Source organism: Eretmochelys imbricata, chromosome 17 (genome assembly GCF_965152235.1).
Source record: "Eretmochelys imbricata isolate rEreImb1 chromosome 17, rEreImb1.hap1, whole genome shotgun sequence".
Classification (NCBI taxonomy): Eukaryota; Metazoa; Chordata; order Testudines; family Cheloniidae; genus Eretmochelys; species Eretmochelys imbricata.
The window spans coordinates 12,430,051-12,449,152 of NC_135588.1; the positions used below are offsets into that span (position 1 = coordinate 12,430,051).

At 46.1% G+C, this 19,102-nt stretch overlaps 1 protein-coding gene across 1 annotated transcript in view; it reads right to left on the reverse strand.

Moving 5' to 3' along the window:
* Nucleotides 1–17,507: 17,507 nt before the first annotated feature.
* The window catches only part of LRRC75A (leucine rich repeat containing 75A), a 195,541-nt gene continuing 193,946 nt past the window's right edge, over nucleotides 17,508–19,102 (reverse strand). Inside the window, exon 4 of the mRNA XM_077836603.1 lies at nucleotides 17,508–18,524. Coding sequence (XP_077692729.1) covers nucleotides 17,921–18,524 — 604 coding nt within the window. The 3' untranslated portion in view covers nucleotides 17,508–17,920. The remainder of the gene's footprint in view (nucleotides 18,525–19,102) is intronic.

Below are 19,102 nucleotides of genomic sequence, written 5' to 3' on the forward strand. Positions count from 1 at the left end.
GTTTTCAAGGACTGACCTGTTCATATCTGTTGGCTGGAATCTGGTCCCTCCAGTATGCAACACTTGCCATCTGTGACATTTCTCTTCCATGCCCCATGGCAGATCTGCAACTGGCTCACCAATCCACTGGGAAAAATAACTTCAGTGGGAGCTGTGCTCATTTATACCAGGGTGAAGTTTGGCCTGAGTTCTTTGATCAGCAAGAGCTAGAGACCCCCTGATATCTAATCATGCTCTCGCTGTATGTTATATGTAAAGCAGCTTGGCCTCAAGGGATAGTACTTAGTCACTGTTTCCAGATGCAGCATTTTTTTTGTCAGCTTAACGCTAGCTGACTATTTACCACCTTCTGAATCACAGTCAAACATGCCAGCCAAGCTGCCAATAAATAATGCAAAAATTCTCTCCAACTGGGAAACTGTCATTTCCAGGCCAGGATTTTTTTCTTCTTTTAATAAAGGAGGGGAAAATCTGGCTTCAGGCAGCTGAGAATTTGAGTCTAACCTCCTCTGGGTGTTTATGCAAATGCACTTGCACCCTGTGCATTGTGGGTGAAATGTGTCCCAGTGCATGGGGCCTGGGTGAAACTCACATGCATAAGGTCTGAACAACAGGGCATTAATGCATGTAAAAAGTTGACAGGCAGGGATTTGAAATCGCACCCTCCAACCTGGGCTGGAAGAGCAACTACAACCCCTCCACACTGCTTACTGAGTCTGGTAGAGCCACTGGGTCTCCACGGGCTCACTCCCATGACCCCAGCATAGGTAGCCAGGTACTGTGGCCCACCCCTCCATTAGATGCAGGACATTCAAAAGTGCCTCATACCCTCCCTCCTCTGCATGTCAAACAAGAAACAGTTGTGGTACTTAGGCAAATGTTGTGGGGGTATGACAACCACTGCTCTTTTGTGTATTTGCTAGTAGAGGTTTGGTCACCTCCTTTCTAAGTAACCCCACCGAGGTCAAGTTATTTCGAACTGGAGCTCCAGTTTAGCAGCCTCAGAAGCTGGCACTTGTGCAGGTAAAGCAAGTGGATGCAAGGTATTCCATATGCAAGACAGTGAGTGCAAAATCAGGGCAGTTTTTGGAAACCTGGCTCTTGCTGTCTACATTTAAAAAAACAAGACTGAGCCCATCTCTCCTTGACTTTGAACTTTGCAATGTTTACCTTTTCCAAGCCATCTTCTGATAAAGGGTAATGTTTCCCCAAAGTATATAAGTGATGTAAATGCCTAAGTGGACTTAGATTCTTAAGTCACGTAGCTGGCTTTGAAAATTTCACCCAAATAGTCTAAATGATGCTCAGGTCCCTGGGTTACATTAGGCCATGCTGTAAACTGGTACAATTCAGAGTTCCATTCATTATATCCAGGCTGAATTTAGGCCTCTTTGTGCACTTAGGCCAAAATCTTCCCGGGCATGGGAGTTAAGCACCTAAAAACCCTTAAGGATCTGGGCCCTAGGACAAGTTCATGATAGGGACTCTGAGAGGCTACAATAATAATAATTGCTATTCATGGACATTGTCACTGTAGGTGGCCTCTGCATAATCTTATAAACCTTACCTTGTGCTTCATGAATTCTGCATCCAATCTATGAACCCTACTGTTCATTGTCCCCTACAGCCCAATTAGCTGGTTCACAAACTTTGCTAAGTGCTAAAACTTAATTAACCTAATTGTATGTATTCAGCCAGCAACATCCCACCTAAGCTTGGTGCTATTTACCGGAAAGCAGGGACCACAGGGTGAAGGCAGCTGCTGTACAGAGGAACAATTTTAAAAACAAGGTTTACTATTTTGTAGATCTGGGCCTAAATTCTTAATCAGTATTTTTAATGAGAGGTTGCGTCAGCTCAGTTCTACTGCTGGTTTCTATTGTCGCATCAGGATTGCTTCGGTTTAGGCTTGTGAGTGCTTTCTAGTTTGGAAAGGCATCCAGCCATCCTTCTTTGCAGGGCTGTTGGGGTTAAATCTAGAGGATCTGTTATTTATAAATGATAGGGAACCTATCTCTTTACAACCTAGAGGCTTCAAAATGAGGATGGGGGGAGAGGGGAGTAGTAGGGGAGGCAGCCAAAACAAATCAGTACAGCCCCTTCACACAGCCAGTTTCATTACAATTTCTAATGATTCCTAAAGTTGCTGTTCCAGAGGGAATACGCACTATCCTACACAAGTGAGAGAACACTGCAAAGCACATTTGCTCTAAGGAGCTTAGAAGGAAGGTTTTGTTAGGTGGTTTCTTGGTTGTCTTATTTGTAGAGTAAATCCAGGAGTGTTTCCACAGTGACTACAAACAAACAGCCATCTGCCAGCCCAAGAGACAAATCTTATCCCTCCCTTCTCAATCCAGTCTCATGTTTACCCCATGTGGCCACTGATTGCTGATTATAGATGCAACAGCACCCTTCACTGGACGGTTAGCAGAGCCCAGCTTGTGCTAATTTACCTCTAATCAGTAGCTGGTTCTACTGAGCTAGCTGCCTGATTCCTCCTTCACTTTTCAACTACATTGGAGTCTCTCCTTTTCTAAATTTTTATTTATTTGCTGATTGACTTCCTTTTCTGAAATCATTGTGTCCCACAAGCTTACTCTGCTAGTGACCTCCAGTGGGAGGTAGAGTTAGCCAGTCAAAGCATTTGGATGAAAGGTATGTTGTCTCTAGTGAGTTTTGTTTGCCTTTTTGATATACTTTAGTAAATCATGCATGTTTCTGGTACCCTATAAATTGATAGATCCTGATCCTACAGAAACACTGATGTACGTGCTCTTTATGCACAGGGGTTGTCCCACTGATGCTAATGTGGACCTACAGGCCCATAAAACCTACAGGTATGGGTCATCTAAGCTCTGTAAAACAACCAGAAAGGCCAGGTCCCTGGCCTAATCCCAGTGGGTGACACATTTACAGCGTAGGTGGCGGAAACACAGGTTTGTGGCCTGACTTTTCAGACGTGCTAACCACCACAAATCCTGGGGCGCCCATGAAAATGAGGTCAGTGGCATTGCTACAGGAGCACTCGGGTACGTTGTAACTTCCCTTGTGGTATTCTCTAGGTTGCTGGTCGCATCAGCTCTGATGACCGTTGAGTAAAATGAGTTGCTGTTCAGTTCCCAGGGCAAGGGTCCACCCCACAAAACCCACAGCCTGTGGCTCTGTTGGCAATTCCTCAGAGAGGCTCGGGGGGCACAGAGACCCACTAGTCCTACACCCCATTGCAGGTGAGGCACGTTGGAAGGACAGGGCGCTGCTGAGGCACAAGCTGTCCTGTTCTGTCAATACAGTTCTGTAACCAGTATTCACTCTCCTCCCCAAAGGCAGATTTGGGGCAAGGCAGAGCTCGTGGCATGTTTCACCCCCCAAGGGAGCAAGGGAGATGAAGTAAAGTAGACAAGGAAGCAAGAGTGGGGACCTACAGCCATGTGATGCACAGCGAGAGGGAGGCCTGGATCTTCAAGGCTCGATTCTGCTTTCTCTTGTCCTGCTGTGAGTCAGGAGTAGCTCGGCTAAAGTTAGTGATGCGTGTGATCAGATTCAGGTTCAGCACACGCACAGCCTGTGTCTCTGTCTCCTTCAGTGTCTGCTGCTTTTCAGTGTACAGTCACTGGTTGTGTTTATACCTAGTGCTAGGAGAAGCCATGTGGCCCATCCTGTCACCCTGGAGACGGGACACTGGCCTTTGTCACCTCTGCTCAGATTACTGCACAGGGTGGCTGCAGCAGAGGCAGTGTGATTGCTGCTGAGTGGCCAAAGGGATACCGTGTCTACTCCTTACTTTGCCTTCTTTCCGGGGCAGGGACTGGCTTACCATGGATATGTGAGGTGCGCAATGGGACCCTGAGCTCAGGTCGTTTTGACTAGCACGGTGATAAGGAAGAGTAATAGTGTACTAGCTGCCTGTTGATGTGCAATTAGTGTCCAAAGTTTTAGCGTTGACCTCACAAAGCACTGAATGGACTGAGCACCCGGCGCCCTGTGTGCCAGCCCAGGGTCAGAGATGGAAGGGGACTCTGGGTTGGGAAGATGACTGGCCTCCACACTTTGGGTGCTGAGTTTTTTTGAAAAACTGGCCATAAGTGTCACCTTGGGAACTGCTGGGAGCTTCTGAAAACACCAGTCCCAACTGTGGCTGCTGAGCCCTTGAAAATCTCTCCCTGTGTTCTTTTGAAAACCAGGCTCTCTGTGTAAAGTGGTGGAGTTTCCAGGGGCTGTGGATGTTAAATCTATTTTGCTATTTATCCTTTCAAACTGAATGCCAAATGGCTGGAAAGAGCCCACTGTGTCTGATCTTCCTGTGGGATTCACTGTTTCAGATGGGCATACTCAAATGTTTTATCTGAATTTCACTAAGCTCTGGGTACCTGTTTGAACAATAATATTTGTAATGAAGAGCAGTCCGGTGTCATGCCTCCTGGTGACATCTGATCACCAAAGGGGTCAGGAGCAAGGCAGTATTTCTCCATTGAGAATCTGGCTAGGTTTATTACGGTGAAGAGGTAATAGGTTTGTTGTTGCCATCCTGTCAAGCATCAGTATGTGAACACGGCTGGAGGCAGGATAGTCAATTTCTTGGTCAAAGCCCTGACTTTGTAATAGCAGCCTAAGATGTATTTCAGTTGATGGAACTTGGGACCTTCTGCGTGAGGGATCAGTGTTAAGACCCTGGCCCCCCACCCCCACCCCGTTGCAACTGTGGAATTTGGAATTCTGAACAATGGACATGTTTGATTTTTTTTCCCGATTCTCTCTTGGTTTTGCAGTCTGTATTCCTTTTAATGTATCTCCTGCATATTGATCTAGATCAGTGCATGTGGATGATTATGTATTAGCGCTGTCTAAACGTTTGGGGCAAAATGTTTTGTGGAAGACTTTTGAAACAGTTTTTTTGGTTGAGAGAGACTAAGTCTTTCACATTCTGTAGCGTGGTGGTTAGGGCATAGGCCTAGGATGTGGGAGACCTAGGTTCCTGCTCTACCTGAATTCATGACCTGGGATGAGAAACTCTGCTTTGAGTCATGTCATAGGCCTCTCCGGACACACTCATGGTCACTCTGTTGGATATTTTGACACCTGTTTCTGAATCAAAGACCTCAGGTTTTTGAATTAAAACTCACATTTTGACACAGTTGTTTTCCTGAAAATGTTGGCAAGGTTTCGGTTTTATTCCAATAAGAACATATTTTGAAATCTCAAAAGTTGCCACAAGATGGAATTGTCATCGTCTGGTCAGTCTACTCTGTATATTTATTTTCCTTGTAATAAAATGGGCTAGAAGGGAGGAAGTTCTGGCACGGGGCTGATACGAAGATGATCTGTGTTCAATTCCTGTCTTTGCACAGGGTCTTAGAGACTTTTGGCAGGTCACTTAGGGTATAACTTTTAAAGGCACCTAAGTTCCATTTACTTTCAATAGAATGTAGGCTCCTAAGTCACTTAGGTGATTTTTAAAAATATGCCCTTAATCTTTTGATGGTTCAGTCTCCCCTCTATAAAATGGAAAAATATTATTTCATGTGTCTTACCTGTCTGTTTCAATTGTAAGCTCTTTGGGGCAGGAACTTTTTCTTACTCTGTACATATGGGGACCAGCACAAAAAGGGCCCTGATCTCCTCCGTTGTGGCAGCCAGGTGCTTCTGCAATACACATAGTTTGCTGTAAATGTATTTATTTAAAATCCAGAGTGTGACACTCGCACTAGGGTGCAAAATCAATCCCCTTGGGTTAGTGTGGTATGGTTTTTATCCTCCTCCTTCCCAACCCCCCGTGGTGTTTTATTTCATCACTTACCTTGCAGCAGGGAGGGAAGAAGCTATTTATTTATGAGAAGTATTTTGCTTCTCCAGCACACCCACACCCAGTAGGTCTCCCTGAACCTTTGTTAAATAAACAGCATTATATTCACCCATTTCCACATCTCACTTGCACTTTCTGAGCTTGAGTAACTTTGTGAATGTGTCTGGTCTGGCCATGTTCATTTCCATCCCGGCTTCCTGTGGCCGTTTGGGGTCAGCGCCTCCCTTAATCTGGACCTTTTCCCTTTATTCACGTCTGTTTATGAATGACTTGTATTTTCATGACTGCTGTTGCCAGCTCACACTTCCTTACTGCTCCCAGAAATATAACCCTTTCGTAACTTGCAGGAAAAAAGGGCCCAGGTTTGCAAACCCTGCCCTGAGGAATCCAATTGAAATGAGTCCTTTGGGTTTATGGCAGTAGACTTTTTTTAATGCCTTCATAATTCCTTGTCTACTGGTTTTAATGCCCTTAGATTTGATTCTTCAGAGGGAGTGCACAAAATGAATGCCAATGACATTCTCACTGCTGAAGGGATCATTTTTTTTCCCCTGTAGAATTATTTCTCTCCTGCCCATGCCCAGCCTCATTGTCGGTTGAGATAACTAACCACATTATACTCAGATTCTTTATGGTGCCTTTTATTTTATTACATCTTTGGGTGTGTGTGTGTGGGGGGGGAAGAGTTCTTCTCTCTTCTACACAATAAATGACCTCAATCAACTTTAATTTTCATATTCTGAAAGCAGTGATTTTCTGTACTGGAATCACCCTCTCAAAGCTATTTCAAATCGCAGGACCCAAATATTCAAAAATTCTCAGCCTGCTACATATCTGAATGCCAAGATCCCGGCTCTCTGACTTTTATTGTTTTCTGGATGACAAACTGCAAAAGGAAACGGTCTGCTATCTTCAAAACCACGCTCCTTCCATGCTGATGCCACAGAACAGAAATAATTGTTTCCCACAGAATCGACTAGCTAATTAACTTAATCCATGTTGTGAGCAAAAGGAAGCCAATAAACAAATAAAGCCCTGTTTCCAAACAGTTTTCAGACTGGTCTAGCTATTTATACACACAGCTGGGGCTGTGATTTTTCTACCAAAATAACTAAATTGGTACAACCCCATGTGTGGACATAGTTATACTGGTGTAAAGGCCCCTTTACACTGATAAAATCCCCACTCCCAGTGTGGATGTAGTTAAAGTGGCACAATTTTTGTGCATAGACAAGGCCTAAGAAAAATGCCCTGGTCTCCTTTTAGAGCTTTTTCCATTTTTGCTGTAATCCTGTTGTCTGACCTTGTATACTAAGCAGTTTGAGGTCAGGTCTGTCAGTGTCTGGATGGTTGACCTCCAGGTGAGATGCTGGTGAAGCAATATGGTGTACTTACTATTCTCTCTGGATTCGTATTGAATCAATGTCCCCATATAGTGTTGAGGATGCTGTGGATGCCCTCTTTTGGGCATGACCACTGGTGGGCTTTATTATCCCCATTTTGCAGATGGAGAAAACTGATGTGAAGATAAATGCTCCATGTTACACAGCAAATTTGTGGCAGAGTAGGGAATAGAACCCAAGAGTCCTGTAGTTAAACTCTGTGCATTAGCCTATGCTTGCCCATCCCACCCCTTCATAAAGGTGTTTAAATAAATGCAAAGTATCTTTTTATTTATTTGTATTGCAGCCCTAGACAGAGGCCCAGTTGTGTAGATGCTTTATAAATACATAGCAAATAACCTATATTGAAGCAGTGAGTTAACACATGAACTATGTAATCATATATAAGACTTTAAATCCAAGGAGGAAGGATGGCCCAGTGATTAGGGCCTGGGACTAGGGAGACCTGGGTTCAAATCCCTACATCACCACAGACTTTCCATAGGACCTTGGGCAAGTGACTGTTGCTCTGGGCCTTAATTCCACATCCGTAAAACAGGGAGAGTAGCCCTGGCCTCACAGGGTGTTGTGGAGATAAATATGTTACAGATTGTGTGGTGCTGAGACACTATAGTAATGAAGGGCAGAGGAAGTATCTGAGATAGGAAAAGGAACTGAAATTTCCTGTACTTTTAAGACTGAATTGTGAACTATCTGAGCAAGGTCAAGAGAGACTGGAAAGTGTATAATAATGCAGCAGCTCTAAGAAGTGAGAGGAGCAGTGTCAAGGAGGAAGATGGGGAGAGACGCCTAACTAAAGCTGCTGTGAAGAAGGATGTTTAATCTGACACTGTTATTTTATTGCAAGACTCATGGCCCAGTGCTGCTCCTGGACCTCTGCCACATTCATCAAAAGGATTTATTTTATTTGTGGTGTTGCCTGACAAGAAATCAGACAGTCCAGCTGAGAGTTTCTTCCAGGGCTTTGCTCTTTCAGTCGTTTATCATTCTGGGCAGAGCCAGAGAAGTCTGGTGTTTTTTTTGCCTTCTTGGCTTAGCTTTAAACTGCCTGTCAAGCCTACAGCTCTGCAGAAACAGGGCTTAGCAAGCAGCCCGCTCTGATCTCAAGGATCCCATTTTGATTTCCTAGTAGTCTTTCCCTGAAGCTATGGACTGTCAGTCCTTCACCCCCAGCTGAAGAACCCCGCTCCATTTGTTTAACCGAAGACCTGTCTGAACCAGCTAGGAAACCACAAGACTTAAACCATGCTGGAATATTTTAGTCAACCTTATAAGCTGCCCTCCAAGACCGTGCTAGTTGCAGGATGTGGTGGGAAAGCGGGTCAGTCCTGCAGTTGTTGCAAACAGAGGTGGCTGATGTCTACCCCAGCTGAGGATCTGGCTAATTGTTTCTTATTTTTGAGATGAAAGAGCCCCAGAAAGAATGCAGGATTTGTGTAAGGTTTCTGAATACCCTTTTGGGGAATGGGTTTAGGGCTTGATCCAAAGCCCCCTTGAAGTCAGGGGGAAAAAATGGGTTTTGGGTCAGTCCTTTGGTTTGGTATTTTTTGACTAACTTTACTTGCCAGTAGGGCTCTAGACCGATATCCTATACACAAAGATCTCTCTCCTTTCATGCCGAGGCCCATCCTCTGTGTAGTCCATAGTGTGGCTTCATACAAAAACTTCCAAAAAATACCCTGCGGCTAGCCTGCTTTTCGCTCCGGTGCGGGAAGGCCAGAGAGAGTCAGTGTTGGAGTATGAAACAGAGTGGGTGGGAGGGATAGTCTTGCGATGTGAAAGGGGACGGGGGAATGAAGCAAAGGCAGACAGAGACTTGGTTGCAGTTGAGGTAATAACTAGCAGACCTAGAGACCAGGGAGGCAGCAAAAGAGAAGCGCAATCTGTGTTCAGTAAGGATGCTTCGACGCTTTTCATTGTCAGCGCTTCAGAACAACTAACCAGCTAATCCCCAACACAGCTGTGTGGGGAAGGTAGACAGTATTATCCCCATCTCTCAGAGAGGGAGAACTGAGGCAGAGACCAAGTGATGGTGTAGTGTGGGACTGGGAGGTGACCTCTGATGGGAATATTGGACTGCTGCTATCTAGAGGCCTGATCCAAAGCTGGTTGAAATCATTGGGAGTCTTTCCCTTGACCTCATTGGGCTTTGGATGAGACCCTAGTAGTTGCAGCTAACAGAAGATAAACACCCCAGTGCAGTATTCGGTTAGCTAGGAACAGTAGGGTCAAGTGCTAGTGGCCTGGGACTTGGAAAACAGCTGCAGCTGAATTCTATTCCCGAGTATGGGCCTGGAGCCCCGGATCCATGCTATGTGGCATAATGATAACAATGAAGTACTGAGTGCCCATGGATTTGCTGTAGGTTGCCAAGGCTGCAGATGGAGTCAGTTTGTCGATGATGAGAATGGAACAGGGAAGTTTCTGGCTCTTAGTCCTCTGCTCAGACTCTTAAATGGGCGTTTCCGCAGTGAGGAGTGACCCAGAGGACCCTTGGGTATGCTCTGTAATGGGGTGGGCAGAGAAATCTGTCCACTTCACATTCCCTGTGTAACCCTTCTGCCCGTCAGAGTTGGCAGCAACAAGGACCGGGTTCAATATCTAGGGGATCCATTCCAATAACACAATGCAAACCGGCTCGAGCCCCCACCCAGTGACCTGGGACAAATATATACCACCCCCGCTGGGCACCTCCAAGAGGCAATACTTCCCCTCTCGCAAGCACATAGTCTGAGTGTAGCAAAAGCCTTTTAATAACAGAGAGAAACAATGTGGCATTATGTTGGGGAAACACCACCAACAGGATTCATAACACAACCCATGAGCAAAAAAAACCCCACCCCAAGCAAATTGGGGCATGCCCTTTCCCTTTGGGTGATTTGGGGTTGCTGGACTCAAGAACCAAAGTCCCATGCCCCAAAAAGTCTCTGTCCCTGGTCAGGGCAGCCCCAGAGTTCGAAAGTTTATCTGCGGAGCTTTACCTCCCAACCTGGGTGGAAATGGGACGGGGGTAAGAGGCACCTTACATGATCTGAAGCTAACCGCCCCATAGCTCCATAGCGGCGCTCCGCTCCGCCAGCCGCCCCACAAACTCCTTCGCTCAGCTCCGCCAGCCGCCCCACAAATTCCTTCGCTCAGCTCAGCTCCGCTCCGCCAGCCGCCCCACGAACTCCTTCGCTCAGCTCCGCTCCGCCAGCCGCCCCACAAACTCCTTCGCTCAGCTCCACCCCGCTCCGCTCCACCAGCCGCCCCACGAACTCCTTCGCTCAGCTCCACGGCCCACAAGCAGTTCCTGCCATCCACAAACTGCTCCGCGTCGAACTGCTTCACCAGCCGGTCCGCAAGGCACTGCAGCCATCTCGCAAACTGCTCCACAATATATCTTCAGGCTCCCCCACTATTTAACACAACACTCAGTGATTTCAGCTCTTAGGTAAATTCAGCTTGTAGTAGGGGAGCCCCAGTGCTGATGCACTGTCAGCCCAAAGTGAGCTCAGCAGCCTATAACTAGACTTCTAATGAAATCAAAATTAGCTCTGATATTCCACAGTGGAGAGAGGAGGAAGTGCAATTAGCATGTAAGGCCCTCACCAAGGGGCCCATGCCACCAAGTATTAATACTTGTCCCCAGCCTCTCTCCCTTCACACAGTTTTAGAACCCATGACCCTTGCCTAGCGAGTGCTACTTAGTTGATGGTGAATCCCTCCATCATAACAAAAGGCCACGTACAGTTCCAAGCACAGTTCCCATAATCAGGGTAATAACAATTTATTCTTCCTGCCCCAATAACAGAGACACTGGGGATCCCACAGCAGCCAAAGTGACCATTTGGGCAGCTATGGTCTCATTCTAGGCGTGGTGGGTGTGCCTATGCAAATGAGATCGGCCCCTGAAGTTCTTTTCCACAACTTGCCACACCTCACCACCAGATGTCAGGGTGGAGCTCATCCTGACACTGCTTACACCTGCAAAACACATCAACTCACAGAACAGCTCTGCAGAACTGGTGCTGTTTCTCATAGGAGCTGGGGATGGAAGGCGTTACTGAACCTTGTGGGAAAAGTGAACAGGATCCGTGCTTTTAATGAAAGCAAGCAAGCCTGAAGCCAAGCCGCTTAGCTGAACTCCATCCTCCCAGCCACCAGCAGCACCAGAAATTGGCAGAGCCAGCACCCATCTGTGGCTGCAGAGGGGAGCAGGATGAGCTACTTTCACAGAGGTGCCTCCATAGGTTTTTAAGCATAGTGGTGACCAGTCAGTCATCTAGTCCGCCCTGTCTTCTGTTTGCATTGATGGGTGCAAAGCACTGTGCAAAGACAATGTGGGAGGAATGGAGATCTTGGAGGGGGGAGAATCTAAAACAGTGACTAAAGGGACCAGTGAGAGAGCAGTGGGATGGAGTAGATCACGGGGTCCCAACATGAGGTCTGGGAGCGCTCTCCCTTTTTCATTGGCCATGAGCAGGTAAGGGAAAGAATGTGTAGAAATGTTAGCTAGCCCTGGACTAAATAGGTGGGTATTACTCTATTCTGTGTGTGCACCAGCAGGCTCTTGCAAGATTTTAGTGTTGTGCTGATTTGTAAGTTAACTCGCCCCCTTGCCCCAGCCTGGGTAAAACGCCTTTAAAAGAGACTGCAAGTGATCATGAAACAAAAATGCCTGGGGAAGAGATGAGCCCTATCATGGGTACTTGTGGCAATAAATGGAGACTGACTGTTGTTGCAAAACCCTGAGCCAGCAAGGAGCCCTTTGAACAGGGGATTTAGAGGTGTTATTTGGCCATTGCTGTGACACGGAGAGAATTTACACAGAGGAATGCAGTGCACTAAGAATTTTCTGTAGCAAAACAAATGGCCGTACTTAAGCAAAATCTTAAAATAAACCAGATTCCCTTTGGATATATTGTAATGAACTTTCCAGTTACACCCAGTGTCTTGGGTCTGTGTCAAAATCCATCACACACACACACACAGTGAAAGGGAGAATATTGCCAGTTCAATCTGCCTGAATTCTCTCTCTCTCAGCTGAGTGAGCACAAACTGTCTCTTTCCCACCAGCTTTTGTTTCTAGATGTGTGCATGTCCCCTCTACCACCTCACTTCTAGCCAGCTGACAGGGCCAGGACATTGATCACTTCAGTTCCATCAGCACACTGAGTGTAGCCCCTATCCCAAGCATGCATTCCCCTTTCCACTCAGTGGCAGATTGCTGGGACTTTCAAAACTTCCACTCCCCCAGGAATAAGGCAGTGTTTTAATATAAAATAACCCCGATGACTCTCCTATACTGAGCTACTTTTCCTTCCCCAGTGGAAAACTTGCCTGTTTCTTTTCTCCATTTCATGTACCTCCACCCTCTTCAGGGGAGCTCATGGCATACCATCCGTAAACCTAAATGGAGAGTCAGGTCCTACATGTTTGGTGTCATAACGAGCAGACCCAATGTTTGTCTTAAAGTCCCGAGGAAGTGGCTTGAGCACCAATGTGAGCTGCCTCCAGCTGTTCTTGTGCCAACCTGTGATAGTTCAGAATTCCTGCACAGGAGCAATTTTCCTTCGCCACGGCCGATATCTTGTCTCATTTTCCACATTGCTTCTCTCCAGCAGTTTGTCTGATAACTAAGCATGCTGAAAGTGACACACAAGCTTGGGGCACTTGGGTCACTCTGCTAATATTAAAAAATAGAAACTGGCAGAAGATTCGAATGCACGTTAGGAACACAGCAGGGGCCGTGATACTTCTGGAACATAGGGTTTGTCTTTTGAGGGTTATATGCCCTTGATTAACTCTCGCTGTACTCGGCTTTAACAGAGAGAGCCATGGTTCCTGAGTGCTCATCAGAAATCTCCTGGCACCTCTTTCAGCAGCAAGAGCGTTGGCACCAGTTCCTGGGTCAGTTTCCACCTTGGGTAATTAGTCTGCATAAGTGCTATTCTTTCTGTCACTTTCATAAGCTATGAACTACTTGGTTGCCTTGTCTTTAGTCTGCTGAGCGCTGCTAAGACAGTTGCAGTGTTCCTCACTAGAGGCAACTGCATTTCAGTGATGAATTAAGTGAGTTAACCCTAAGGGCTACTGGGAGTCTCGCACATCTGCTGCTGGTCACAATTTTATCTTGGGAGTGGGGGAAAAAGCCACAGCCTCTAGCTGATGTAGCTATGTCAGCAACCCCCCACCCTAGCAGGGTGGGGGGATGGCGAGGAATGCCACTGTGTTGCCAGCAGTGTTCGTTGGCACAGCTAAGAACATCGGGTGCGGTGGTGGAGTTATACTGGCCTAAGAGCGCCTTCTGTTGGCTTACACTGCATAGCCCCTAGGGGGCTCCGCAGCTACGCCTATATTGGTGCAGCATTGGTAGTGTGAACAGGCCGTAAGTTAAGGCTTAAGCACCTAAGGCACTTCTGCAAATTCTACCCAGAGCCTTCGCTTACCATTGTGAAAGAGCTGGTTGTCGCCTCATTTCACAGAGGGTGAAACTGAGGCACAGAGCAGTGAAGTGATTTGCTCAAGGTAGACCCCGTCTCCGCTAACCCCCAGCCTTACAGCTCAGCCACGAGCCCTGCCTCACTGCATTTGCACTGTATTTCCTTGCACAGATTTTTCTTCTGCTGTGTTTCCCCTTGTGGCTATGTTTGGGTTCAGTCCGAGAGAAAAGAGGACTGAATCAGTGGTATGCGTGATACAGCCTGGAAGCTTCATTGGATGCTGTACAAAGATGCTATTGTCACCTTGCAGGCAGAAGTGTAATACCATGCAAGCAATCTGAATTGTAAAAGGCAGGTTCACTGTGATACGGAAAGCAAGGAAGTTTACCTGGGTGGCAGGCTTACTCTGTAGGTGTCTATTCCTAGGATTGTTATAATTAGTATTTGATTTCTCAAAGCTCTGGTTTGGAATGCTTTACAAGCAGACCTGCTGAGCCATGATATACCAGCTCCATTTCAATAGTGGCAATTACTGCACAGCCAATGTGAACAGGACTGTTTTGTTGACAGCAAAAGGCTCGGATTTTGTTTGGGTTTCAGTTAAGTTTAAAAGAAAACCACTACCTGCTAGTCAAATGTGCTGGGCCTGATCTCTCTAAGTCAGTTGGAACGCTGACCTCTTCTGCAGTTACTGAGTGAAATGGGTGAGCTCAGACTAAAGGGCCCCCCCGAAACCCCAGCCAAATTCTGGTGTAACTCTGGCTATACATCAGTGTAAGTGAGGGCAGAACGTGGTGCAAATACAGGCACTGACATAGCTGAGAATACAACTATTTTGTTTGCTAGCACCTAGCGTGCATTTGGTACTTTATTGTCACATAGTGCTGGGCGTAGACAGAGTGCTAGAGACAAATATCACTACCCCAGAGAGCTGAACTTGCTGAATATTTGCTATGGGGAGAGCCAAATGCCATTTCAGTTATGATCAAGCCTATGAACATAGGGCTATACACTACCCTCACTCCCTATCAAATCCTCTGCCTGTAACAGTGGGCGATTTGCACAAAGATCAAGGAGGGACTATGGCCCTTACGTGGAAACCAGATTTCTAGTAAGAAAGATTGCTGTTGTGTTCAGCATCTCTTAGGGAGAGAGGGGGAAGGATGCATGGTACGTCAAGGAGCAATGCCCTTTGTGCGTACACAACAATCCAGTTGGCACAGCATTGTAGTATTGGGGGGAGGGAGGGTGTGGTGCAGCACGGTATGTCCCAGCCCGAGGAGACATGCTTGAGCTAGTGAGTGCATGAAAAATAATGGAGCCTAGCCATGGCAAGGAGTGCTAGGGTCCCTGAGGACACACCTGTCCAAGACCATAGACACACGCTCAGGCTGGCTAGCCCGTCCCCCTGCTTGCACGGCCACAGCTGCACTCTCTTCTTGGCCTGTTTCGCTTGCTGACAGCCAGCACGAGAGTGTCTCCTTGAGCTGGGATTCCCAGCTCCATGTACCCACAGTATACTGTACATGTAAATGCCCTGAAAACATGGCTCGTATGCCGTTAGCATTACGGTTCAGAGTTAACGCAGTAGGGTGAATGGGCAGTTCACGTTTCCCGGGCTGCCTTCAAGTTCTGTGTTGGTTTTGCACCTGTGTATACTCAGTTGATGTTTAGCTGCATAAAGGCTGGATATGTGTATTATTTATCCTTTTAGAATGAAAGTGTCTAGCCTGTAGAGTTGGAACAGGCCAGCGACTGCTCAAACGTGCTTGGCAAAAACCACCCTGGTGGGCTCACAAGAGACACAAGGGGCTTGGATCGTGAGCGCTGCTTTCTCTGCCTTTAACGCTAGGACTAAAAATCTTGCTGGCTGGGGAAGCAGTGTCCTCAGGTGACTGATAGAAACTACTCGCTCGCTCGTACAGGATCTGGCATGTTGTATACATTTAACACCCGCAATCTGCCACTGTTACAAGGAAGGGGCGGGCCAGGGGGTTGGTTCAGTATTTGCGAACGCTTGCTGAAGCCTTCCCCTGTTGGTGGCAGCAGCATGGTGATCTTGTGAAGTACACACAACTCTGGGCCAAATGCAGCGGTGGTGTAAGTAGGTGCAACGCCAGTGATGATCAATGTGCTTCTCTGTTTCTCGGACAAGCATTCTCATTTCACATTGAAACGAGACCCGGCGCTTTGCCACTGGGCAGGGCAGTGCAGAGTCCAATTGTGCTCTTACGCAGGTGTCAATAGATTCACACTGGGTTTACACTGTTGTAAGAGGGCAGAATCAGCCCGGAAGTATTATTGTTACCTACCATTTGTTTAGTGGAGAAATACTGTAGTGTCTGTGATATGAATTCATAAAGCACCTACCCACGTATCTTTAAAGGGGAAATATTTTCAATGAGGCAGATATGCTGGGCTTTGCTGCTGTGAACTGTGGTCCCGGTAGTGTGAAGCCTGTAATAAATAAAAACTCAAGACAAGGTCTCTATTAAACACTGTCATTTATTTTGATTATGGATAGCTCCTTTACTGCAAACAGAAAAAGTTTATTCACTGCAAGGTTTTTATGCCTAGTGAAAAGAATGAGCAGTTAGAAAAATGTTAGATACATGCAAATCATAATGAATTTTGCCAGCTGTATTTAAATGAGTAGCAGAATCTCTTATAAGATATTTTCTTGCAGGTGGAGGGGAAGCAGACTTATAGTGTAGCAATGTTATGGGGCTAGTGCCAAAGGGAAGATTGAAAACTCTCTGAATGCATTTGTACTTGTAGATAAAGCCAAAAGAGTTGTCACTCATGCTTGAGCCAAGGAGATGATGCTCTAAAGCTATTCAAATAACAGGACACAAACAGAAAGCCAAATGGCTACATTTCATGCCAGGAAATCAGGTTTGGTCCTTTTAAGTCTACTAAAATGCTCTAGAAAGATGGGTCTCACTGCAAATTCCAGCTCCAAACACCTCTGAACTTTGGGGAAGACAGGATCCAGATTCAAAGCCAGCAGTGCAAGTCCCATCTCCATTTGCTATTGGAAATTCAAAACTGTTTCTCTTCTAAAAATGTTAGAAACAAAGCACTTCTGGTCGGGGGGAGTAGGGACAGTCAAATAACCTGAAAGATTGGTACAGGCCTGACGTATCTTCAGTTGGCTTGTGCCTGCCCACCCTGGAATGGCAGTGTATTAAAAAATTTCCAAAGGAAAACTTTTTGTTCATTTTTCTTCTATAAACATTCCATATTGTAATAAATATTTGTTAGGAACAGCTCTGTCCCTTTACATGTACTAGAGATGGGCCTGAACCAAACCCCTGAATTGCAGACGGTCCCAAATTCTGCTCTCAGTTACAGTGGTGTAAAGGCCAAGTAATTTCACTGAAAGCAAAGGAGTTATTTACAGTAGTGGGAGTGGTAGCCAAACTCTAAGACCAAATGTGCTCTCAGTACTGGACGTCTTGCTGATCCAACTCCTGTAAGGCCAGAGAGTGAGACAGCCTTTCTAGATTCCAAATGGTGGTGGTAAGGAGCAAGTATCTGCAGTGGAAATTCACCCCTGTACATATGCCCAGCCAACAACTATACTCCAATTAAAACAGGCCTTACGGGGCACATTCTCCTTGTGCTGACCCCTCTGCACAGGAGGTGAATTTCATCCTTACTGGCTGGTGCAAAGAAATATCGTTGTTTTGTCATTGACCAAGTATGCTACTCTTCAGTGCGGTTCAGAGTGGGGATAGGTTTCATTTGGTCTCCGCAAGAGTCCTCCTTAGGAAGGCAGCCATTTATCCATTGTTTACAAGAGAGAGAACTTTAAAACTAAGATTTTGCTAGATTCAGTAAGGACGATCTCATCTCAAAACAGAGACCTCTCTGGCAAATTCTGTTTGCTGCTTTCTTCTCCTTTTGTGCTATTTAAGGGAACTGGCATTACGATACCTTGGTGCTATAGATTTTTTTTTTTTTTTTTTAAAGAGAGAGATAAAAAGCACAGCTCATTGCTAAGGTTTAAAAGTACCTGGCCAGCTTTATAAAATATAAGTATTCAACTTGATCACATTTTTATGTTCTCTATGAAACAAAATCGGTTGACATTCATACGATGAGAGGAAACTGATGGGGCAACAGTCTAAAGTCTCAAAGCATTGATTGTATAGACATCTGAACATGTACAGATGTACATTTACATCTGAACATGTAAATCAACACTTAATAAGAACCTTCATAGGTGAGGTATCAGTTTTAAAGTGTCTCTTTTCAAAGTACCCAGCCAAGTGACACACAGCTGAACATCATGTCTGAGCTGTCTCACAAGCAGCTTCCTGCTCAGAGTCACATTTATTTGTCAGCGTCCCAACCTCAATTGTTCTCTCTGTCAGCAGCCGTCTGGTGTCTGCATTGTTGATCTTGTCAGGTTGGTTTCTATCTTCGTCAGCTGAGCACAGGTCCTCTTGGCTTTCCAAGTCACTCATCTGGCCCTCCCCGAACTCCAGAATGGTTGGCAAGTTGCCTTGCTTGGGACATCGTTTCTTGAGGCTGACCAAAAAGGGCTGCGGCAAAGAAAAGATATCCACGTTGTTGCCCAGATCAATCCACGTCACGCTGGAGAACTTCTTGGGGTCCTTCAGCGTTTCTGTCAGGTCCCGAAGGATTGCTTTGGTGAGTCTGTTGCCGTTCAGGGAGAGAGTGGTGAGGTGAGGCAGGGCACTGAGGATGGGCAGAAGTTGAAGGAACATCTCGTCGGTCAGCTCCGTAAAGCACAGCTCCACATTGTCGATGTGCTCTGAGCTGTGCTGGAGGTATGAGATGATGCGGTCCAGGTCCTTCAGTGTCAGAGGGATGCCAGAGAGATCCACTGTGTTGTTCTGAGGCGTCCCCACCAGGATAGCTTTCAAGCTGCAGAGAAACAAAATGACAGACAAACAGTTAACATGGGCACTCATCATTTTGCTAAGAAGCTTCACTTCTTGTATGCTGGACAGTACAATGACTCATTCAAACAGGATACGTAACTGAGGGCAACCCCTCTCTGTCAGGCCTGGATTTTTGAATCCGATTTTGTGTGCAAGCTTGCAAATGGATGGCAGCCAAAACCAATGTATTCAAAGATTGTTGCTGCCTCCTGTTTCAATTACAAGCATACGGAAGCTTTCTTCTGGGAGTCCCTTGCAAGGTCCTGGAGCTGAACGTTCAACTGCTTTTAAAATTTCAAAAATGGAAAAAGACTATGAAGCATTTGAGCAGAAAAACAGGAATTCTCGCCTGTGTGACAATATTCACGCTTGGCACTTATCTATACATTGCGAAGCCCTTCGTCAAAGGGAATAAGCTTTGCTCGGTTTTACAGGTGGGGAAACTGAGGCACAGAGCAAAGGCATGGTAGAGGCAGACCTAAAAGCTAGATGCCTGACTCCAATTTAGTACTTCCAGTGATTTACTAACAAGGACTACTATTAATCTTTTGACTTGAATGC